At 43.8% G+C, this 25,109-nt stretch overlaps 1 protein-coding gene across 3 annotated transcripts in view; it reads right to left on the bottom strand.

Annotated features, from left to right (window-relative positions):
• Window positions 1-8,476: 8,476 nt before the first annotated feature.
• The window catches only part of LOC139277520 (bactericidal permeability-increasing protein-like), a 66,062-nt gene continuing 49,429 nt past the window's right edge, over window positions 8,477-25,109 (bottom strand). Inside the window, exons 11-17 of one of the 3 annotated variants that reach the window (XM_070896068.1) lie at window positions 24,721-24,780; window positions 22,601-22,768; window positions 19,364-19,431; window positions 16,979-17,021; window positions 16,639-16,702; window positions 13,195-13,271; window positions 8,477-9,683 (exon numbers count right to left, since the gene is read on the bottom strand). In XM_070896068.1, coding sequence (XP_070752169.1) covers window positions 9,600-9,683; window positions 13,195-13,271; window positions 16,639-16,702; window positions 16,979-17,021; window positions 19,364-19,431; window positions 22,601-22,768; window positions 24,721-24,780 — 564 coding nt within the window. In that variant the 3' untranslated portion in view covers window positions 8,477-9,599. Of the gene's footprint in view, window positions 9,684-13,194; window positions 13,272-16,638; window positions 16,703-16,978; window positions 17,022-19,363; window positions 19,432-22,600; window positions 22,769-24,720; window positions 24,781-25,109 lie in introns of those variants that run through there. The other 2 variants (XM_070896069.1, XM_070896070.1) reach the window with 2 other exon arrangements.

Here is a 25,109-nt window from a genome sequence, read left to right as displayed (position 1 = left end):
CATCCACCACTCTTCCAGGCAGTGAGTTCCAGATCCTCACAACCCACTGCATAAAGATATCCCCCCCCCGCCTCAAATCCCCTCTAAACCTTCCACCAACCACCTTAAAACTATGCTCCCTCGTAATAGACCCCTCCACCTCAATATTTTGTACACCTCAATAAGGTCTCCTCTCAACCTCCTCTGTTCCAATGAGAACAAACCCAGCCTATCCATGGTCACATACCCTGAAGACGCCCACTCCTAGGCTCACATATGAGAAATGGCCACTTGGTGAGGTAGCAGAGGTATGTAGAGATCAAAGGGCAAGATGCACAGCACAGGTCTGGGGAGAGGAAAGGGGAGAAAATTGGATTTAGAAAACCAGCTACAGTTTTGCCACATGAACATTTGCAATGAATCACAAAGGCCGTGTTTGTATTTAATTTTGTCCACACCCTCAGGACACTTGAATTACACAGGTGGGATTTGCAGGATTGGTGGTAGACTGCCAAGTATTTTGGCGATGTGTGTAAGTTTCAAACGTAAATTGTATGTATACTTGAAGAGGAAAAATTTACAGAGTGATGGGGAAAGAGCAGGGAAAGTGGGACTAATTGGATAGCTCATTCAAAGAGCCGGCACAAGCATGATGGCCCAAATGGTCTCCTTCTGTGCTGTACGCTTCTATGATTCTATAATTTCATCTTTGGAATAAACAGATGTAAATAGAAACATAGAAACATAGAAAATAGGTGCAGGAGTAGGCCATTCGGCCCTTCTAGCCTGCACCGCCATTCAATGAGTTCATGGCTGAACATTCAACTTCAGTACCCCATTCCTGCTTTCTCGCCATACCCCTTGATCCCCCGAGTAGTAAGGACCTCATCTAACTCCTTTTTGAATATATTTAGTGAATTGGCCTCAACAACTTTCTGTGGTAGAGAATTCCACAGGTTCACCACTCTCTGGGTGAAGAAGTTCCTCCGCATCTCGGTCCTAAATGGCTTACCCCTTATCCTTAGACTGTGACCTCTGGTTCTGGACTTCCCCAACATTGGGAACATTCTTCCTGCATCTAACCTGTCTAACCCCGTCAGAATTTTAAATGTTTCTATGAGGTCCCCTCTCATTCTTCTGAACTCCAGTGAATACAAGCCCAGTTGATCCAGTCTTTCTTGATAGGTCAGTCCCGCCATCCCGGGAATCAGTCTGGTGAACCTTCGCTGCACTCCCTCAATAGCAAGAATGTCCTTCCTCAGGTTAGGAGACCAAAACTGTACACAATACTCCAGGTGTGGCCTCACCAATGCCCTGTACAACTGTAGCAACACCTCCCTGCCCCTGTACTCAAATCCCCTTGCTATGAAGGCCAACATGCCATTTGCTTTCTTAACCGCCTGCTGCACCTGCATGCCAACCTTCAATGACTGATGTATCATGACACCCAGGTCTCTTTGCACCTCCCCTTTTCCTAATCTGTCACCATTCAGATAATAGTCTGTCTCTCTGTTTTTACCACCAAAGTGGATAACCTCACATTTATCCACATTATACTTCATCTGCCATGCATTTGCCCACTCACCTAACCTATCCAAGTCGCTCTGCAGCCTCACAGCATCCTCCTCGCAGCTCACACTGCCACCCAACTTAGTGTCATCCGCAAATTTGGAGATACTACATTTAATCCCCTCATCTAAATCATTAATGTACAGTGTAAACAGCTGGGGCCCCAGCACAGAACCTTGCGGTACCCCACTAGTCACTGCCTGCCATTCTGAAAAGTACCCATTTACTCCTACTCTTTGCTTCCTGTCTGACAACCAGTTCTCAATCCATGTCAGCACACTACCCCCAATCCCATGTGCTCTAACTTTGCACATCAATCTCTTGTGTGGGACCTTGTCGAACGCCTTCTGAAAGTCCAAATATACCACATCAACTGGTTCTCCCTTGTCCACTTTACTGGAAACATCCTCAAAAAATTCCAGAAGATTTGTCAAGCATGATTTCCCTTTCACAAATTCATGCTGACTTGGACCTATCATGTCACATCTTTCCAAATGCACTGCTATGACATCCTTAATAATTGATTCCATCATTTTACCCACTACCGATGTCAGGCTAACCGGTCTATAATTCCCTGTTTTCTCTCTCCCTCCTTTTTTAAAAAGTGGGGTTACATTGGCTACCCTCCACTCTATAGGAACTGATCCAGAGTCAATGGAATGTTGGAAAATGACTGTCAACGCATCCACTATTTCCAAGGCCACCTCCTTAAGTACTCTGGGATGCAGTCCATCAGGCCCTGGGGATTTATCGGCCTTCAATCCCATCAATTTCCCCAACACAATTTCCTGACTAATAAAGATTTCCCTCAGTTCCTCCTCCTTACTAGACCCTCTGACCCCTTTTATATCCGGAAGGTTGTTCGTGTCCTCCTTCGTGAATACCGAACCAAAGTACTTGTTCAATTGGTCCGCCATTTCTTTGTTCCCCGTTATGACTTCCCCTGATTCTGACTGCAGGGGACCTACGTTTGTCTTTACTAACCTTTTTCTCTTTACATATCTATAGAAACTTTTGCAATCCGTCTTAATGTTCCCTGCAAGCTTCTTCTCATACTCCATTTTCCCTGCCCTAATCAAACCCTTTGTCCTCCTCTGCTGAGTTCTAAATTTCTCCCAGTCCCCAGGTTCGCTGCTATTTCAAAGACAACCAAGGGAACAGTGGGTTGAGGCTGAATCAGAGGAAGCTGTGACTTAGCAAAGAAGAGAGGCCTTTCAGAGGCCAAGGACTGGGTCCAATGAAAGAATGAAAGACATGCATTTATGTAATGCCTTTCATGACCTCAGGACATCCCAAAGCGTTGTACAGCCAACAAAATACTTTTGAAGTGTAGTCACGGTTGTATTGTGGGAAATGCAGTAGCCAATTTGCGAACCGCAAGCTCCCACAAGCAATAATGTGACAATAACCAGATAATCTGCATTTGTGATGTTGATTGAGGGATAAATATTGTCCAGGACACCGGGGATAACTCCCCTGCTCTTCTTCAAAATAGTGCCGTGGGATCTTTTATATCCACCTGAGAGGAAAGAAGGGGTCTCGGTTTAATACTTCATCCAAAAGACAGCACCTCTGACAGCGCAGTACTGCACTGGAGTGTTAGCCTAGATTTTTGTGTTTAAGTCTCTGGAGTGGGACTTCAACCCACAACCTTCTGACTCAGTGGCAAAAATGTTACTAATGAGCCATGGATGACATTTAAGAGAAAGGAATAATAGAGTTCACAGAGGAACTGCAGCAAGAAGAAAAAAATGTGGGAAACAAGAGTCAGGTATTTGCAAGGGTTGGGGGGGAGGGGGGGGGGTGCGTGTTGGCGGGGGCTGGGCCCATGAGAAGGTTTTAGATGGAAGGAATTTCTTACTAACTAAAATGAATACTACAAGGAAAAAGGTGTGGAAAGTGGTGTACAACAGAAAGAAATAACACTTAGATTGCTTTATGGCTTACTGGAGACTTTATTACAAAACACTAAATTATTCCCGTACAGAATTACTATAATAAAACCTTTGCTTACATAGGAACAGGAGTAGGCCATTCAGCCCCTTGAGCTTGTTCCTCCATTCCATTAAATCTCAACTTAATTTACCCACCTTAGCTCCATATCCTTAGCTCCAACTCCTTTGATACCCTTACCTAACAAAAATCTCAGTTTTGAAAGCTCCAATTACTTTTACAACTTAAGCCTGAAACCTTCCCCAGGCTCTGTCTGCAGTCATTGCTGCAGTTACTGTGCTGTATCCAACTGTGTTCACATTTATGGGTGGATTTTACAAATAAAAGACTTAAAGAAAGATTTGCATTTATATAGTGCTTTTCACGTCTCAAAGTGCTTTACAATCAATGAATACTAGTGCAGTCACTGTTGTAATGTGGGAAACGCGGCAGTCAATTTGCACAGAGCAACTCCCACGCACAGCAATGTGAAAATGATCAGATAAACTGTTTTTATTATGTTGATTGAAGGATAAATATTGGCCAGGACACTGGGTATAACCTCCCCTGCTCTTCTTCAAAATCGTGCCATGGGACCTTTTACATCCATCTGAGAGGGCAGGCGGGGCCTCGGCTTAATGTCTCATCTGAAAGATGGCACCACTGATAGTGCAGCACTCCCTAGGCACTGCAATGGAGTGTCAGCCGGGATTTATGCGCTCAAGTCCCTGGAGTGGGATATGCACCCTGGATGAAAGACCATGCCTATCAGGAATTCAGGTTGGGGATGGTGGGGGTTGGGGGAGGGTGAACGGGGAGTGGGGCATAGGGGATGGAGGGAGGATCAGCAGGCACCTTAGGATTTTCCATCCATCAATTTTAATGGCCAGAAATGTATGCGGGGCCGATTGATTTCCCCCACCCCCGAATTTCTAATACGGAATCGCAGCCTGATGCTCTACACCAAGAACGTGAATTTATAAAATTTACTTCATCGTTCATTGCCACTGTGAAAATGGAAATGATCGCATCCTTGGTGGAACCATTGTCATGAGCAAGGTGTTGTTTGATGAAACAGAAAGATAGGGACTCAACATCATGTTCTTGATGACCAAGCTTCTGTCCATAGAACAAGGCACGCTGCAGGAGGACTGAAGAGGGCTGTGAAAATTTCAAACCTATGGAACCAAGGCCGGTAATTGGAGTGGAGATACAGATCAGCCATGACCTAATTGAATGGCGGAACAGACTCGAGAGGTTGAATGGCCGAATTCTGTTCCTATGTTCCCAAATTTATTAAAGCCTTTTTTTCTTAGCCGGTTGGTTTCACAGTACACTTGAGTTGTGAGAGAGGCCAGTGTTAGGTTGCAACACTCAAACGTAGACCTGTGCTGCACCCCACCTAGGCATGTAATGCAAGTGAACAGGTTTTTCAACAAGTGAGTCCATAAGTTGAAGTGTTCTGGTATAGGGCTGACATGGAAACTGGCTTGTTGCTAGGCAGGCTCTTTCTGTTTCCACACAGTGGGGCTGAAACTGCGGTCAGAAGCTTCCCACGGGCGGATGCCACCGACCTGAAACATTTCTACGAAAGTACCTAGTGGTCAGAGAGGAGCGTGAGATTCCGGTGGGGAGGCCTTCTCTTCCCGCGCTGTGAAGCGCGCTCCCATCCTCCAGGTTCCCACGCAGAAGATGCAGTCACATGTGACTGCTCAGCCAATCAGGTACTGTATTCCACAGCTTTCTCATTAATAACTGCGTATCTACGAGTTCTCATTGCTATTAATGAGAAGAAAAACCCAAACACACTAAACACATGTAATAAAAAATAAAAAACACACCTCACAATTAAAATTAATTGAAATTAAAGTTAATAAATAGCTTAGAAAATTTTTTTTTGTCAGAGTTTTACATTTTGAGGACATTTGCTGGGCAAGATATGGGTAAATCCCGCAATCTTGCCCTTGCAAATGTCCTCGCTCCCGATATGTGTTGGATCTATCAAGCTCCAGCTTGACAGATCGTAAAAACTGGTTTTCAGCGCATGCGCATTGTGTGCTCAACACCGGTTTTTGCAATGGCTCCCTGGGTCCGTAAACACTCAGTATGGACCAAGAAGGCCGGGATTTCCAGCCCATCATTTCTTTCCACAGCCTCAGGTGTTGGGAACAGTGTAGTTCAGAGGGTTGAGGCTAGTAGCTTGGTCCTGATTACTGGGAACTAGTTAGATTTGAGATTTGGGGAGGAGGGAAAAGTAATGGTAAGCATGTTCTTTCTGAAATTACTTGCCACTTGTACACGAAACACACAGGAATACAAATCCTGATAACGGAGGTTTTTCAATGGGAATGGTGCATTAACTTTTGGGTTTGAATGCGGTCTGGAACCGAGTGATCCTGGCGGAACCCAAACTGAGCATCGGTGAGCAAGTTATTGGTGAGTAAGTGTCAATAGTATAATCCCCATAGGTCAGCATTGGAGCATACTTGTAAAGAACTGCAGTTAAGTTTGAGCCTAGAGCTGACCATTATTGTGCCGGAGCTATATGGTAGCTACAGGGGTCCTTGCAGCACATGGCACAGCTCTGCATCTGCCTCTCTAATGACTCATACTTTTTCTATCATCACTTTTATTTCAATAAATTCTACATTTAATCATATTATCATGCTCGTAGATATGTATTTTAGTTTTCATATAAGGCACCAATGTTCCTCTGTCCTCTACTAAAGAATTTGGACTGATGCCTCAGTTAGTGGCCAGAGGGGGCGTTAATGGGAGCCGGTAATGGTAAGTGGTTACCGACTGGGAGCGCTGCTTTTAGCGCCCCGACCGAAAATTCATTAGAGGCTCACAGTAGTGCCTGCCTGCTGATGATCACTGCTCAGCCAATCAGGTACTGTATTCCACAGCTTTCTCATTAATAACTGCGTATCTACGAGTTCTCATTGCTATTAATGAGAAGAAAAACCCAAACACACTAAACACATGTAATAAAAAATAAAAAACACACCTCACAATTAAAATTAATTGAAATTAAAGTTAATAAATAGCTTAGAAAATTTTTTTTTGTCAGAGTTTTACATTTTGAGGACATTTGCTGGGCAAGATATGGGTAAATCCCGCAATCTTGCCCTTGCAAATGTCCTCGCTCCCGATATGTGTTGGATCTATCAAGCTCCAGCTTGACAGATCGTAAAAACTGGTTTTCAGCGCATGCGCATTGTGTGCTCAACACCGGTTTTTGCAATGGCTCCCTGGGTCCGTAAACACTCAGTATGGACCAAGAAGGCCGGGATTTCCAGCCCATCATTTCTTTCCACAGCCTCAGGTGTTGGGAACAGTGTAGTTCAGAGGGTTGAGGCTAGTAGCTTGGTCCTGATTACTGGGAACTAGTTAGATTTGAGATTTGGGGAGGAGGGAAAAGTAATGGTAAGCATGTTCTTTCTGAAATTACTTGCCACTTGTACACGAAACACACAGGAATACAAATCCTGATAACGGAGGTTTTTCAATGGGAATGGTGCATTAACTTTTGGGTTTGAATGCGGTCTGGAACCGAGTGATCCTGGCGGAACCCAAACTGAGCATCGGTGAACAAGTTATTGGTGAGTAAGTGTCAATAGTATAATCCCCATAGGTCAGCATTGGAGCATACTTGTAAAGAACTGCAGTTAAGTTTGAGCCTAGAGCTGACCATTATTGTGCCGGAGCTATATGGTAGCTACAGGGGTCCTTGCAGCACATGGCACAGCTCTGCATCTGCCTCTCTAATGACTCATACTTTTTCTATCATCACTTTTATTTCAATAAATTCTACATTTAATCATATTATCATGCTCGTAGATATGTATTTTAGTTTTCATATAAGGCACCAATGTTCCTCTGTCCTCTACTAAAGAATTTGGACTGATGCCTCAGTTAGTGGCCAGAGGGGGCGTTAATGGGAGCCGGTAATGGTAAGTGGTTACCGACTGGGAGCGCTGCTTTTAGCGCCCCGACCGAAAATTCATTAGAGGCTCACAGTAGTGCCTGCCTGCTGATGATCAGTGCGACCCTGACATCAGTCCTGGTGCAATGCCCATGCTTGCGCCCCGGTCGGTAAATTTGGTGCGGCCGCCTCATTTAGCGGCTGCCAAGAACAACAGCTGGATCCGACACTCGGTGCAGGCTTGCAGAATCGTTATTGGGTGGCTACTTAAAGGGATGAGGAGGCGCATCCCTCAGAGGTCACAGTCAGTGCAATGTTTACACACAGCACAGTGCGTGAGCCTCCGAGTTTGCAGCGGCAGACAGACATAACAGTGCAGGTTGAAAACAAGTGATTTTGAAAACTTTAATGGGTACATTACTATGCCGTGCCTTTAAGACTTTGCTTTCCCGGGATCTGATTCGGATTTCCGTGCATGCGCAATGGGTCCGCCAAATTTACCAACCGAACTTTTGTTATGATCCCCCCCAACTCTGATGTACAACGGCTGATTTATCGTCCCAGTTAGCTCTTCAACCGATTCTGCCGAATTTCTGGATGGAAGCTGCAAACATTTCAAGGCGCTAAACGTATCGCACCGCCTGGTTACCGCCCCAAATGAGGCGCGACCGAATTTCCACCGCTTAGTCTTCTTTGCTGGGACATGATTCAATGGGTACTTTCTGATACCTTATTTAAGTGCCAATTATTCATCAACATGCAATTTGTCCACAGGGGAGTCCATCACAGCCAAGCCAGTTCATGTCCTCAGTGATGTCCATGCATTTTCAGAACTGATCAATTGATACTGATCAGGAGCAGGAGCCAATTTTCACTTCCCCATCTCAAGGGCAATAGGTGTTTGACGTTACAATAGTTCTAGACCTGGGAGTGATTATTATACTAAACAGATGAATGAGTATTACAATAGTTCTCGACCTGGGAGTGATTACTGTACTTAACAGATGAATGAGTCATGGACAAATACCTCGGTCTCAACCGGCAATGCTTTTATTAAAGCTACCCCAACATAGCAAAACAAGTAAACACAGTGATGATGTAGTACAATACAATACCTTGGCGTGTCTAAATCGCCCCTATCGCGAAGTACCCATTTAAACCCTCTGCTCGATCCAGTGTACGCCCCTATGGTCCTTGCAGCAAAACCTCCCCACTAAAACCTTACTAAGGCTTGGTTGGGAGAACCCACGACACCTCCTCACACAGTGGCTGTGATCTTAAAGATGCGTGGGCAGGGATGATGCTCACTGATTTGTTGGCTTACTCGCTGCTTCCCCTGGTGAAAACGTGTCGCTTCTGGTTCCGTACTGGTTTCTTCTCTCCGTCCCACATGGAGTGCTCGGTTCTTGTAGAGGCGAAGCAAGCGAGAGCAAGAGAGAGAGAGAGATGTGGCCACATGGCCCCTTTTATATGCAAAAACTGTTTGCCTTTTCTGGCCCAATAAAGTTTTTCCTTGTTTCGAGGATCCTGTTTGTTTGCCTCTTCTGGCCCAATAAAGTTTTCCTTGTTTCAAGGCTTCGGGTTTTGAGTCCAGTGATGAGTTTTCGCTTCCGACTGGTTTGGGGCTTAATGGCTTTCTCATCCAGTTAATGGCTTGATCACTGATCAGTTCATCTGATCTAACTCTGACGATTTCACATTGCTTAACAATGGACCCTCCATTTGCCCATTATCTGTGGTGAGTTGCCTTATCCTGGCCATTGTCTTCCCAGACCAGCCCCGCCCATCAGACTTGGATGGAAAAGTACCTGGGCCCCTCCCACAAACAGGCTTCCAGCTTTTCTGCAGTGAATAATTTTAAAACGCAATGTCCAGATAATATTCAATAATTCTTGGCGAGCCGATGGTTTAATAAGACCAATTGTAGAACACCAACCATTGCCCAATCAGTGAACCAGGGATTGAATCTGGTTCCTTCCAGGTGTGCATACTGCATCTACTCATTGTGTAGGTCTGCTGAGCCATCAGGGAAGCTCTGATTAAGAATTTTAAGCATTAGTACAAAGAGACACAGTTCTCGGCCTAGTTTCACATTGGTGCAAAGCTATTTTAATTTATGTTGTCGTTCAGATGAAGCATATAAGAGCACAATGAGATAAATGAAGATGTTGTTTGTTAATTACAGATGAATTTAATAGTTAGTCTTCAGTTTGGTGTTACGTTTTGAGGTAAACTTGCTTCCATACTGGATATCAGTAGCAATCACAATTAAATCCTGAAAGATAAACAGATGAACTATTAAATCAGAGGTATGTTCACAACTTGATACCCCACACTGTTACATGTTTGATACAGTTGTAGACTTTCAGCGTATTATCTGTTGTGGTGCCTATAGTTCCCCCTCATTCCCCCACCCACCTTTCAAAGATAGAAAGAGCAGGTGGGGCAAACTGTTGCCAGGTCTCTGCCAACATTATTTTTAACAACCGTCAGGAGTTGATTGAGAGTGACACGGGCCAGCTACCGAATTTCTTCTAGTGCCAGTATGGAAGATCCCCACCTCCATCATGGCAGCTTTCGTTTCAGAGCCACAGTGAAACTAGGAACTTAATGTTTGGCATGTCGTAGATGTGAGTGCAGATGGCACCATTCTGTGAGCATCAAGTCATCCCATACATCTTTCAACAACATTATTTTGCTTCCTGCGAAATTTAACCTTTTTAAGAAATAATTTAAAATCACAAAAAAACGCTTTAATTACCATGATTGTCCATTTTGAAATTCACTTTCTTGCAACCTTAGCTCGATGAGTATTACTGGCAGGGTTGCAAACCCTCCATCGTTATCCCAGAGTCTCCAGGATGGTCTCCAGGTCACTGCTGTGAGCACCCCAGGAGAAACATCATGGGATATTAAAAAAGTGTTTTTTTCATTTTATTTGGACACTTTCAGTTATTGGTTATAAAAATATTGGGGATTGGAAAAGAGGCGCTCTGACACAGTCAAGAATCATCCGATCAGGCAATGAAGAATCTGTTTGCCTTCCAGTTGGTAGGGAAAAACGGTAAACCGCAAGGATGGGTGTCATAAGAACATTAGAAATAGGAGCAGGAGTAGGCCATACGGCCCCTCGAGCCTGCTCCGCCATTCAATAAGATCATGGCTGATTTGATCATAGACTCGGCTCCACTTCGCTGCCTGCTCCCCATAACCCCTTTATTCCCCTATCGCTCAAAAATCTGTATCGCCGCCTTAAATATATTCAATGACCCAGCCTCCACAGCTCTCTGGGGCAGAGAATTCCATAGATTTACAACCCTTTGAGAGAAGAAATTCCTCCTCATCTCAGTTTTAAATGAGCAGCCCCTTATTCTGAGACTATGTCCCCTAGTTTTAGTTTCCCCTATGAGTGGAAATATCCTCTCTGCATCTACCTTGTTGAGCCCCTCATTATCTTATATGTTTCAATAAGATCACCTCTCATTCTTCTGAACTCCAATGTGTATAGGCCCAACCTACTCAACCGATCTTCATACATCAACCCAGAATCAACTTAATGCATCTTCTCTGAACAGCCTCCAATGCAAGTATATCCTTTCTTAAATACAGAGACCAAAACTGTACGCAATACTCCAGGTGCGGCCTCACCAATACCCTGTACAGTTGTACCAGGAATTCTCTGCTTTTATACTCTATCCCCCTTGCAATAAAGGCCAACATTCCATTTGCCTTCCTGATTACTTGCTGTACCTGCATACTAACTTTTTGTGTTTCATGCACAAGGACCCTCAGGTCCCTCCGAACTGCAGCACTTTGCAATTTTCTCCCATTTAAATTATAATTTGCTTTTCTATTTTTTCTGCCAAAGTGGATAATCTCACATTTTCTCACATTATACTCCATCTGCCAATTTTTTTCCCACTCACTTAGCCTGTTTATATCCTTTTGCAGATTTCTTGTGTCCACCTCACAATTTGCTTTGTATCATCAGCAAACATTTCATTCGGTCTCTTCATCTAGGTGTCTTAGGTGATTGATGGCAGAAATGTGAAGGCGGGGCGATTGGAGGCATGAGGTCACATGATGAAACCTTCAGGAAAGCATCCAACCAGAGTTGACAGCACTAATGAAGACTCACATGTTGACTGCATGTGAAGGCAGGAAATCATGGGCAAGGCTCCCTGCTACTGGTGTGTATTCACAAAATCAGCTCATTCAGTATTAGCAATGACCCATCAACAAAGGAGAAGAACTGGACTATAAAATGGCTGGGCTGATTCCACGAGTGAGCAAGAAGCAGCACTTGCAGGGAGCGCTAGCCAGGATATCGTGGTCCACAGACCGTGATTTTCCCTCCAATAATGTGAATGGACAGAATATCATTGAATGTGTTGTGTTTCTGTCTGAGGCTGAACCAGACTGTTCGCAACCTTGGTGTCATATTTGACCCTGAAATGTGCTTTCGACCACATATTTGCAGCATAACTAAGACTGTCTATTTCCACCTCCATAACATTTCCCGTCTCCACCTTTGCCTCAGCTCATCCACTGCTGAAGCCCTCATGCATGCCTTTGTTACCACTAGACTTGACTTTTCCAACACACTCTTGGCTGGGCTCCCACATTCTATCTGACATAAACTAGTGGTGATCCAGAGCTGCCCGGGTCCTAACTTGCACCAAGTCCAGCTCACCTATCACCTCTGTGCTTGCTGACCTACATTGGCTTCACTTCGCTTTCCTCCTTTAAGACGTTCCTTAAAATCTACCTCTTTGAGCAAGCTTTTGGTCACCTGCGCTAATTTCTACTTATGCGGCTTGGTGTCAAATTTTTTTTTTAATCGCATAATGCTCCTGTGAAGCGCCTTGGGATGTTTCACAATGTTAAGGGCGCTATTAAATGCAAGTTGTTGCTGTTGTTATTGTTTAGTGCAAAGGAATCTATTCTGCACACCTTTAAGGATTCTTGCTTTTTTCTAAAATAGCTTAGATACAACGGCCTAGAAATTTGTCTTGGGCGGTGGTGCAAAACAGTTGGTATTGGATCGGCCACCGATTATATGCAGTGCCTGATACTGAATATCAGGCGCAGTGTATAACAGGCGGCAATGTTTCATTCATTTTTTTTTGGATGCACGGCCACTTTAAGGGGCAGTGCAGCCTATTCAAATGATCGCGCATGCGCGTTTTTTTTCTATTATAAAACCGTTGAGCGGCCTGTGCGGGACCTCCAGATCACTGCGCGGCCACGCAGCTTAGCGGGAACGTTGATGGGTGACTAATCCGACTTCTAGGCCAACTTCTAATAACTTTTTGAAAAAAAAACAAGAAAATGTAACCAATCTCGAATCATTTGCTGCATTTTGAATCACAAGTTGATCATAATGTTATTTATATTGTTATTTGATGATTGTTTTTGGAGAAGGCATATAGTCATAAAGCAAAAAATGCAAACACGCAAAGGTCCTACAACAATTGATAAATTAACAAACTAATGACTAGTTGAAAATAATTCAGATCGATTACATTGTTAAATCAGTAATATTATCTTAAAACTCTTGCGTTCGTATGGTGACCTCAGGTTTAATTATATTTTAAGCACAATTTAACATTTAAAATGTTATTGATTCCCATAACACTATACATAAAATGTTAATGTGTACTCCACTGTGACATATATATACATGTGCTAATTTACACATCTAGGTCTCTAGTTTGAGTAAATGAGAGCTAAGAACAATCTGTAGCTTCCCTTTCCTTAGCACGTTATAAATGTGAATCTTTTACCTGGTCAATTGTAAGGAGTGTATTGATCAATGATGCATTGAGCATGGTTGGTATGATGAGTCCCTTTTTCAGCATTGCTATAAAACATTTAGAATAAGAAAGAGGAAAAATATATTTGTTATAACCAAATATCAATTTTGTTAATAAAAAAGTATTTTAAATAAAAACATTGTTTATCTCTTTGGCGATATAAATGACCAGCTTTGGCTTCTGAGAAAAAAACTGGCTGCTTATCAGTTTGTTACCTGCAAAAATGATAAAATTAAGTAGTTCAGAGTGGAATGAAGATGAAGAACAGGCCCTGAGGAACTTTTCTCTATTTGGTTACTGTGCGCAATCACGCTGGGGGTGAATTTATGCCATATTTCCCAGTGTTTCCGCGGCTTTTTCAAGAAGTTACAGTGGACAGGTAGGAGAACCCCACAGACATTCACCTCTATGGCTCCAATAGCGACAGAGATGGGTTTTGCGAGGGGCAGGAGGGAGTGGAATTCATGCAGGGAGCACTCTGGAGCAGGCCGCAACCACAGGTAAGGAGCCTGCAGCTGCTAGTGGGAGCGTGGGACACACACACACATACACACATACACACACACATACACACATACACACATACACACAGAGGTGGGTCCGATCTCTAACTCCTGGGTGGGGGTATTGCTCTTTGGATGGGTGGGGTCTGATTGGGGGGGGGGGGTCTGATTCTAGGTAAGCAGGTATGCTTGGGGGGGGGGGGGGGGGGCCAAGGAGAAAGCACTCCTGTACCTCCCGTACCACAAGCAGTGCTGTACAGTCACTGACCTTGCCAGTGTTGTGTAAATCCAGACAACAAATAAATGATTAAAAAGCTGCTCCTCTATCATTCGTGCAGAGTTTTATGTAACTGTGGTACTTACTAACTTGTAGCGGGTTAAATGGCTAAAGAAAACCCCGTGGCCTAGAAAACCTGTGTGTGTGGAGGGGGTGGGGGTGCATGCGGTTGGGTGTGGAGGGGAAATGGTGTTGGTGGGTGCTGGCATGTGCTGCCTATGATCTCCACGCTGATCCCTCAAGTTCACAGGGTCAGGAGGAGAAGGCCATGAGTAACCTGCCAGGGAATGTTTTCAGCTTCTATTTATTTAACATCCAGGAACCATTCTGAAAACACTAACTGGATGGTCTCTGAGGAGGCCATTTGCTAAATACTTAAAGTATTTAGGCAGAGGAAACGTTTCAAGGACACCCTCAAAGCCTCCTTGATAAAATGCAACATCCCCACCGACACTTGGGAGTCCCTGGCCAAAGACCGCCCTAAGTGGAGGAAGAGCATCCGGGAGGGCGCTGAGCACCGAGTCTCATCGCCGAGAGCATGCAGAAAACAAGCGCAGGCAGCAGAAGGAGCATGCAGCAAACTAGACTCCCCGCCAACCCTTTCCTTCAACGACTGTTTGTCCCACCTGTGACAGGGACTGTAATTCCCGTATTGGACTGTACAGTCAGCTGAGAACTCACTTTTAGAGTGGAAGCAAGTCTTTCGATTTTGAGGGACTGCCTATGATGATGACTTTCCAAATTCTTACAGTGGAGATATGAAGACTTCCCCACCACAGATTCACCTCAGGCCCAACCTGAACACCACCACAGGAAATCTGATAGGCCCTGAAATCCTGGCCTCTCCGGGTCCGTATGGAGTGTGTACAGACCCGAGAAGGCATCGGAAAAGCCAGTTTTCCGCGTGCAATGCAAATGCGCCGAAAACTGGCTTTTCCGATCTGTCAAGTTTCTGGCTTGACAGATCTCCCACATATCGGGGGGAAGGACATTTACACGGCAAAGATTGGGCTATTTGCCCACTTGCCCTGCGAATGTCCTTAAAACTCTTGCGCCTGGTAAAAGCAGGCGCATCGCCTACTTTTACCAGTGTAAGAGTTTAAAAACATATAAAAATAAAATTTAAAAATACATATTTGTTAAAAACCCTGCCCGCTCAGGCAATTTTATTTTAAACCATAATTAAAACTTTAAAAAAAATCGGCAAATATTTTTGTTTCAAAAACATTTCTATCAACTTTAATTTCTATAATGGATTTATGTGAGGTGTTTTTTAAATGTTTTATGTAGTGTTTGGGTGTGTTTCTCATTCATAGCAATAGAAGTTTCGGACTTACGAAACTCCTACTACTATGGATGAGAAAATACTTTATCGTGATTGGGTGTTCAGGCCCACGCAACTCCTGAGGATGCACCAACGTGAACGCGCTCCATTGTGCAAGAAGAGGAGGCCTCAAGTCCAGGATCTTTGGTGAGCGTTCGACCAAAAGGTAAGTGCGCAAATGTTCTCTTATTTTTAGTCGAACGCCCGCAGGAAGAAGAAACCGGGATTTCTGCACCATACTGTTTTAAAATATAATATTTCTTCACTATCTTATATTTTGTATCTAAACGACAAATTTATAATTTCTAATGCTCTTGCATACCTATGACAGCAGAGATACTGGACTACTTGAATAAAAATATGGCCTGCAAAGAGACATTGGGGAGAAATTTAAACCCCAAAAACAAGGGTTTGGGGTCAGGTGAGATGTAAAAGTGTTTAAAATCTCAAACCCGACTCCAACCCACCTTCAACCCGCCCATTTCCGGATTTAACAGAGATAGGTTGGGGGTGTGGGTGGGTCAGGCAGCCAACTTGCTCCCAGGAGGTGGGTTGGCCATTTAAATATTACAATGAGGCTGGGAGTTTCCCTTACAGGTTTAATCCTTGCCGGCTGGCATGGAGGCGAGGTCAGCTTCATGGAGAAGGCAGTGGAGATCATAGGCAGCCCCCACCAAACCACCCCCGCACCCCCCCCCCCCACATCCCCACAATCCCCCCACATACAGGTTTCCTAGCCCACAGCGTTTTCTTTAGCCATTTAACCTGTACAGTGCCCTTACAGCACTGCTTGCGGGTCAGGAGCAGCGGGAGTGCTCTCCGCAACCGTGCGGCGCCCCCCTCCCCCCAGTCTCCCAAGCAAACCTACTTCCCATCAGACACCTCCCCCCCCCGCCACCCCCCGGCCCTCATTCAAAGACAGCCCCCCCACCCGCCGATCGAGGATTGGATCCCCCGGGTTGGGGATCGGACTCCACCCATCATCACACCTACCCCCATCATGGATCGGAATCCCCCCCTGGGGCCACGGATTGAACCCCTCCGCCCCGCCCCCCCCCCACACACACTTTCACTAGCACCTGCAAGCTCCTTACCTGCAGATGTGACCTGCTCTGGAGTGCTCCCCACCCGATTGGAAGCCAAGCCTGTTAATCAGACTGACTTCTGGGTGGGAATCCTGTCATGAAAAAGTATACGCACGCCGTGGATTTACAAGACCACAGCATCAGGGTTTCCTGACCGAAACGCCACCATTATCGCTGTACAAATACAATTTAAGCAATAGAATTTTCATCTTCAGACAGACGTACCATTTATCTTTGGAAGCACCATCTTCTGCAATCCCATCTTCAGAACTAGTTCCATTGCCATGGTCTTTGTATGATAAGAGTAAATTATAGTGAAAATTAATTTAACAAAGCGCCCTGCCTAAGACGACCTTTTTATATTCCAGAAAAATTTCTCTTAAGAATGAACAACTCGAAGGTTTACAATGACTAATAAAATCAGGGTCACTCCTAGCAGTGAGGATTTCTTTATAATAAAAGCAGGACTTTGCAGCAATGGCATTTTTTTGTGAAAAATGAACAAGCAGTAATTCACAGTCAGTTTATAATGACTACGGACATAAGCGAGGAAAATCAGACTTACAGGAATGGGTCCCACTGTCGACTCTTCAGCAGTGAGGTCCACGCTAATGTAAAAGTTAGAAAGATATTTTTAATGATTCAATTTTATATGGATTAACCGTGCAAATCACATAAATGGATGAATTGCAACAAAGTGAGGTCCTTGGCAAATCATGCTGGGACTCCAGTGCCCTGAGCAATGGAACGGTGGATGTGTGTTTGAGCCAACAGTGTTCTTTATGGTGAATTCCTGATTTCTCAACTGGACCTTCTGTGGAAAAAAGGCCTCAGTGGATGCCGGGGTGCTTTTCTCCAGCGAAGGGACATTTTATTGGCCTCCTATGGAGCTCAATTTTGCCCAAAGCTGTTTTTTGGCGTATTGCCACAGTTACGCCCATTTTTCTCAGCCAGAAAAAGTCCAAAAATATGTGTGCCAAGTTTCCGAGCTGTATTTTTCAAATTTGGCGGCGCGCAGCGAGTCCAGTCAGTTCGGGGGATGGAGTCTGCTGTCTGCGCCGAAAAAACGATGCCGCACCTTCTGCACATGTGCGACAAAAAAAACGGCCGTTTTGGACGTGATTTCTATGGGCGCGCATGCGCAGTACAGCTCCCGGTCTGCAATCGGCCATTTTTAAAGAGCCAGTTGTGTGTTTGAGAATGTTGAGTGCTGTGTGAGAACTTCAATTATCATTGGAAAAATCAGTGCTGCAACATAAGATGCAACGCGATGCAAGGACCAAGAATTTCTTATAGGATGAAGTGGAGGCACTAGTTACTGTGTTGAGGGCAGATGGCATGAGCTGGGCACAAGCAGAGGTCACATAAAAGTTCCACCAAAACAAATGAAAAAACGCTGGAACCAACTTGCAAAGATTACTGTGCAATGGTGACCACCCCGCGATCTGGAGGCTAGTGCAAAAAGTGGCAGGATCTTGGTGAAGTAGTTAGTGTAAGTAATATTTTCATTTTTCAATGGAATTGCAATTGTAAATGTGAACAGCTGTAATGTCCCACTCAGCTGAAAGACACCCTCTCTAAAAAGTTGTATTTTCATCTTTGCAGAGGAAGTGCCGCATAACAAAAGGGAAAGAACTCGAACAGGAGGAGGCCTGGCAAATCTGCACCCATCAACACCTTTGGAAGAGAGGGTCGCTGCTTTGATGGGTCCTGCCTGGAGAAAAGCAACCACCACTGCACAAGCTAGGCCCACACTCGAGGGAGAGGGTAAGTCCTGCAAATTCCACAGTCTGGCTTTGCTAAATGTTACGCACTGCGCAGGCTAGCCATGCTTCGGTTCTTGGGGATGTCTCCATCAGCTATGCTTCGGTTGATGCAATATGCTATCAGCCATCGTGGTCCTTCAAATCAGCCTGCTGCCTGGGCTGTGTGAGCCTACTCATGCCACCCACCCTGCCCCCTCCTCTGCTGCTAACCATTTGTCTGTTCTGTTATATTTTGCAGAACTTGAGGCCAACCCTGACAATGCAGAAGAAGATTCAGACGAGGATGAGCCTGAAGTGGAGATCATCTTCCAATCCCACCTTCTAGACCAAGAGCATGGGGGTGAGGGTGATGGGGATGGGGAGGGGATGGATGAAGCCCCATCTCTTGTACTCACTTTGGAGGTTGTTTAAGGTCGCCCATTGAGGTGCCAGCCCCTTTCCTGAGTGGTACGAGTGTTGCTGGAACATTCCATGGTTTCCCACCATCCAAAGCTGCAGGTCCCAGTGGGATGCAGCAAGGCACACCCATGGCCCCACCGTCCGAGGCTGCATTTATCACTGTTCCTTCTTTTTTTGCTGGGTCAAAATCTTGGAGTTCCCTAGGTGACAGCATTGTGGGAGTATCTTCACCACGTGGACTGCAGCGGTTCAAGATGGTGGATCACCACCAACTTCTCAAGGGTAACTAAGGATGGGCAATAAATGCCGGCCTTGCTAACGATGTCTATATCCCAATGAATTTTAAAAACCCTCAAAAACAATCCTTGAGATGTCCCAGTTTAATAGTTTTAAGCAATTTATAGTCAACAAATTTTTAGGGAGTTTCTCTTGTGATTGAGAGAAGCAACACAAGGGAATAACTAACTTGACCTCTTCCTCACAAATCGTTTGGTGAAAACCACAGACATATCTTTGATTGATGTGAGGATTCTATTCATACGGATAAATTGAAGCAGAACTTGTTTTAAAAACAGACATACCTTAATGTTTTATGCAAATATATTGCACTACTCGAGGAGGTAGAGATATCCAGAGAGCTATCTTGTAGCATTAATGTTTGTCAATTGTCAGCAATTACAGATTATTTTCCGTGTCGAGCTAAATACTATAGTTTTGTGGCCTAAAATAGTAAAGCTAGGATCTACTTAAAGAAAGAAAATATTTTTTTCTGATTTAATTCTTACCTATTCAAAAACAGTGACCCACACAGTTTCCTGTCTGAAGTGAACATCTGCCCACGCACACTGCCTGTCTGTGATCAACACACAATTTATTATAACAATAACAACATATGAATTTTGATCACAAGAAAAACAACTTGAATTCCCTGATCTTTGCCTTTCTGTATTGAACAAAGGTCATTTTTAACTGCACCAGATTCAGGCTGATGTCTATGATCTTAATTTTAATTATTTAAAACAATCGGCCAAACTTTGCTGGATATTAAAGCAAGATACTGGAATCTGGAATAAAAACAGAAAATGCTGGAAATCTTGATTGGCTCTGAAATTTTTGAACTCCATGTTGAGTCCAGAGCGTAACTGCTAATCTCTGGCTCCCTCTCCCCCGCTCCCTCCTCCCCTCCCCCCCAGCCACCCCCAGGCCACCTCAGAGCCTGTTTCTTTCTTTTTTTCTCCTTGTCTCTAATGGCAGTTGGTCATTAACCCGGCATTCACACTCTATCTTGACTAATGTTTTTCTAACTCCTGGCATTACCATTTGAATTTGGGCCATCATCCCTTTTATCTTTCTAATCTCTTCTGTCTTCCAATCTATTACAGACCTTCGCTTTTATTTCTTCCCCTCCCCCTTTCAGTGCCTGTTAAGAATCTGTTCTTTTCAAACATTCTTCAGTTCTGACAAAGGATCATCGACCCGAACCGTTAACTCTGCTTCCTCTCCACAGATGCTGCCTGACCTGCTGAGATTTCCAGCATTTTCTGTTTTTATTTGCTGAATATTGTCAATCTCGCATGTATTTAATTTGCAGAATATGAGGTGTAAAGGTCACTGATGAGGTTAAAAATGACTATGCTAAAGGCTCATGCTCTCCTAAAGATATCTTTTGACAGTGATTTAGAACACCAATACAACACTTTGAATAGCACACTTTGTATGTGCAGATTGGAACAGATTGAAGAAAAGGGTGAAGTAGATTTATTCGCTATAGAATGGTTGTTTTCAAGTACTGTGCTGGACTTAGTGAATTATGTCTCAATCAAGGTCAGACAAGTCCCCACTTTATGACAACTCCTAACCCTTGTCGAAGTACATTGAGCTGGGATATTTTCTGATGAACAAGCAACACCTCCAAGTTACACACCATCCTGACCTGGAAATATAGCGCCATTCCTTCATCGTCGCTGGGTCAAAATCCTGGAACTCCCTCCCCAACAGCACTATGGGAGGGCCTTCACCACACACACTGCAGCGGTTCAAGAAGGCGGCTCACTGCCACCTTCTCGAGGGCAATTAGGAATGGGCAATAAATGCTGGCCATGCCAGTGTGCCCACATCCCGGAACGAATAAAAAAAGAAATCTGCAAATCAGTTTGATAAATCTTACTTTGAGAGGTCACGTGCATGCTATTTACCCGGTAACCGTATACATTGTTTCCGATGGCAGAGTAAAATATTAGTGATGTTGATTGGGACTAAGGGGGGGGGGGGGTCAGAGGGCAGGGGGAACTATTTGTGAATACTTCAATACATCTTTCTATTTCTTCAATATAAGTTTACTGCACTTGCAGAGAGGGGAGACATTGGTTAGCTTTACATGATGTCAGAGACTCCAAATGGAGTTCGCCTATCATTTTTATTAATGGTGCAGGGGAATTCTTCCAAGTATTTCAGCAGACCATAGCAAAGTATAGGAACATTTTAACAAAGTTATCGTCCTTCATCCCTCAACATTTTTTGTTGCAGTATTTATGGAAAATCCAAAAGCGGTTAACAAATATATTTGAATAGAAAAGCTTACATATAAAGTGAGGAAGAAGGTGGGATATTTTTAAGTTATTCATTTTGAAATGTCTGATGAGATCATGCAATAGAACATGCAAAATGAAGGCATAATAGCACAGCGAAAAGGTCATTGGGAGTTCAGGCAAATTCCTTGAGAAATGCTGGTACAACTGTACACTTCATCTGACATCATATCCACTGATCTTGCTAGTGTATTCATACTGGAAAAAGGCCCCATTTGCTACTGATGCCATCCGTCACCAAAATAAATAGTTTCAACACTTTACGAATCCCAACCCTTGATGATAACAACAACAACTCACATTGATATAGCAACTTTAAGTTAGAAAGACGTCCCAAGGTGCTTAATAAAGCCAAAAGAGAAAATTGACACCAAACCAAAGGCGAGATGACCAAAAGCATTTAAGAAAGCATTTATGAAAGGAATTAGAAGGGGAGAGTTGGAGGGGTTTAGGGAGGGAATTCCAAAGAATAAGCCCTAGTTGGTTGATGGCATTGTTGCAAATAGTGGTGTGGGGCATGGTTGGTGGGGGGGATACAAGCAGCAAAAGAATGGAAAGTAATGGTGGGGGGGGATGGTTGTACAGCTGGAATAAGTTACAGACATATGGAGGGCAAGGCCAATGTAGGGATGTAAACAAAGAGAGGAAAATTTAAAATATGTGACACAAGTAGCCAATATAGGTCAGTGAGGACAAAGGTGATGGGTGAGTGTAATTTAGTGCGGGACAGGATACAGGTGGCAGAGTTTTAGATGAGCTGAGGCTTCTGGAGGTTGGAGGAGAGCACTAGAATAGCTGAGTGTGGAAGCGACAAAGACATGGATATGGGTTTTAGCGGTAGATGGACTGAGATGGGGGATTTTATAGATGTATAAGTAGAAGGTCTATTCGATGGAGACAATATAGGTTTGGGAGCTCCTCATACTTCTTATTAGAGATAAGGGCAGAGGAGAAGGGTTTAAAGAGGCAATTAATAGTTGAGAAAAGGAACCTGGGTTATCTTTGCCTTCTAGGATGATCCTAGAGTAGTGGGCCATTTTGGCAGAGCAGTGTAAGGCCTGTAGGTAGATTGCGATGTGGTCAAGCCAAACAATGGCTATTAGTTTGAAGCAAAATAGTGGTAAGCCCTACTCTAAAATTATCTTTATGCTTCAAATGTACTTAAGATTTTCTACTTAAAACATCATAGCTCAAAACCACGTGGAAACTAAAAATACACTTAGGTGGAGTTTTTTTGATTTCAAAGGGGGTCCAAATCAGACCTGGCTGTACACACATGGACATGAATAAAAAATCTTGATTTATCACTAAACGTGTATTTTGGCTAGCACACAGTCTATTATTTTTTCTGATCTGTTTCCTACAACCTCAGTCTCGCCTCTTTTACTCATTCTTGTTTTAACAGAAAGGGTGGGTGAAGATAACAATACTTACAATACCCAGCACAAATAGCTCTGCTAAGGATTTGTTTGGAAGGATTGCAAATACTTTGGCTGCAGTAAACACATCGGCAATAAACTTTCCCGGAACGAGCTTCACAACCGGTTGCTTCGTGGCACTGACTGCGATTTTCATCAGCAGGTTGGGATACTGCTTTGCAACCTGGAAGTAGCCAAGGACATCTTATAGTAGACTAACAAGAGTATTGCAATATCGATTTGTTTAACATCCCAAAAGAAAGAGTAAGATAACAAATTAATTGACTTTCTTCCTTTTCAAAAGTTTTTCAGACAGTTCCAACCTCATACGGTCTGCACATTGATGTTACAGTATTGTACTTTTGTGTAGAATATGCAGATCTGTATGCCTACAAAAATGAATTGTAAATAATGGTCTGTTTTGCTGCTGTACTTGGTTCATGAGAACCACATGCCCACTAAATCTGAGACGTGAATGGTGGCGGGTGCTGTCTTCTGATTGGTTGCTTAGAGGAGCAAGTCAGATTTGAGGCACAACCATTTATCAAAAAAAAACAGTAAGACAATATCAATGATTTAACCTTGTTCAGGATTGCATTCCAAAACAAAGCAGGAAAGAAAGTGACATTTACATAGTATCTTATATTTCTCAGAAGCATTCCAAAGTGCGTCACCTACTATTAAATGCAGTCACTGCTGCTTAGTGGGTGAACACGGCAGCCATTTGCATCCAGCGGGTCGAGTTTGACTTTTGGGCACCACCTGGCAGAACGTGGCGGCCTATCGCCTGCACCCACGGTGAAGAGGTGGGCACGATTTTGATGAACTGGCTTCATTAACATGAGGCCGAAGTGCTGTGGACCGCCAAATGAGCATCCTAATATAGCTCGTTGGATTGAGGCCTCCCAATATTGGGCTGTCCCAGCCACCAGTGAGGTAGGTGGGGGGAGGGGGGGGGGGAAAATCACGATTGTGGAGGGTGGGGGTTCTGTGGTAGCAGTGGCCCAGATTATTTTTGTGGGGCACAGAAGCGCACACCTTTTCTTTCAGGCCCAACCAAAACTTACCTTGGCTGGGCCTCTTCGTCTTCATCGCCCGTGCAACTGGACGAAGTGCGCACGGCGCGGCACATGCATTGACCAGTTCAAACTGGAAATGCCCACTAGTGTCCAAGTATGGCTACTGACACCATTTTGAGGCCATTACAGCTCCAGGCGATAGAAGTGAAAATTGACCCCAGCAAGTTCCCACAAACAACAGTGAGATGAATGATCAGTTTCTGTGGTATTATTTGAGGGAAGATTGTTGGCCAGGACAACAGGAGAACTCCCTGCTCTTCTTTGAATAGAAAGAAAGAAAAGTTGGATTTATATAGCGCCTTTCACGATCACCGGACGTCTCAAAATCAATTAAGTACTTTTTGGAGTGTAGTCACTGTTGTAATGTAGGAAATGCGGCAGCCAATTTGCGCACAAGCAAGCTCCCACAAACAGCAATGTGATATCGACCAGATAATCTTGTTATGTTGATTATGTTGATAGAGATCCTTAATGCCAGCCGCACCACCAGAGCGCGCAGCAGTCTCATCCAAACAATTGCACCTCCAACCATGCAGCATTCCCTCAACTAGATTATATGCTCCAATTTTGAATGGGGATTGAGTCCATAACCATAGGCAAAAGTGCTACAAACTGAACCAAGCTGCCACCATCCTTTCCATCAACTTGACCAATGCTGACAAATTGCTTTCTGGCAAAGTCAAATATTAACCAAATGATTTCAGATCAGTAGCAACTGATAGTGTTTTAGTGGTCTTTACATTGGTCAAAGAAAACTCAACCAGTGTATTGGAAAATGATGGTGAGAGACTCCGTCTATGTTTATATCTTTAAGATGCCAGTATTTGCTCATTTTCCATGTGTGAGGGAGGAATATGGGACAAAAGTGAAGAAAACAACTTTAAAAATCAGAATGCATGTAATATTAAATTATTTGGTAAATGCAATTTATATTCTCGTAGTTTACAAAAGATTCCTACATCTAGAAAAAAGTTAATACACAGTAGTATCATTTGAATAAATACAAACCCAAATATTTTACAAAACTGGTCACGTAAATCAAACTGATATTTAGTACCTCGGGCATTAGAAGTTTCAGACTGGATGTGTTGAGTCGCACTGGTATATCCTTTGGAATCTGAAATGAGATGGAAAAATGTAACATCCATATGAAATATGGATACTGCCTGAGAATTCTTGAGGAATTCGTCCTGCTATGCAACTTAATCAGGAGTCCGACCTCAACATTTTAGCTATCAATCGTCCTGATGGATGAATTGCTTTTTTAAAAACTAGATTTGTATCGTGGAATAAGAGTAAGTGAAGTGATGCAGCATCAAGATGTTCTTGGCATATTACCTATATGCACTGGTTTGATATTGCGTCACTTTAACAGGCTTTACTCTGGATTTGGAGACTGACCTAGGATCGGGGAAGAAGGATTTGTGCACATGTCCTCAATATGAT

The sequence above is a fragment of the Pristiophorus japonicus genome, chromosome 12, assembly GCF_044704955.1.
Source record: "Pristiophorus japonicus isolate sPriJap1 chromosome 12, sPriJap1.hap1, whole genome shotgun sequence".
In the NCBI taxonomy this organism is placed as follows: Eukaryota; Metazoa; Chordata; class Chondrichthyes; family Pristiophoridae; genus Pristiophorus; species Pristiophorus japonicus.
Note: the sequence above shows the minus strand (reverse complement) of the source record. Positions and strands in the feature narration are given on the sequence as shown.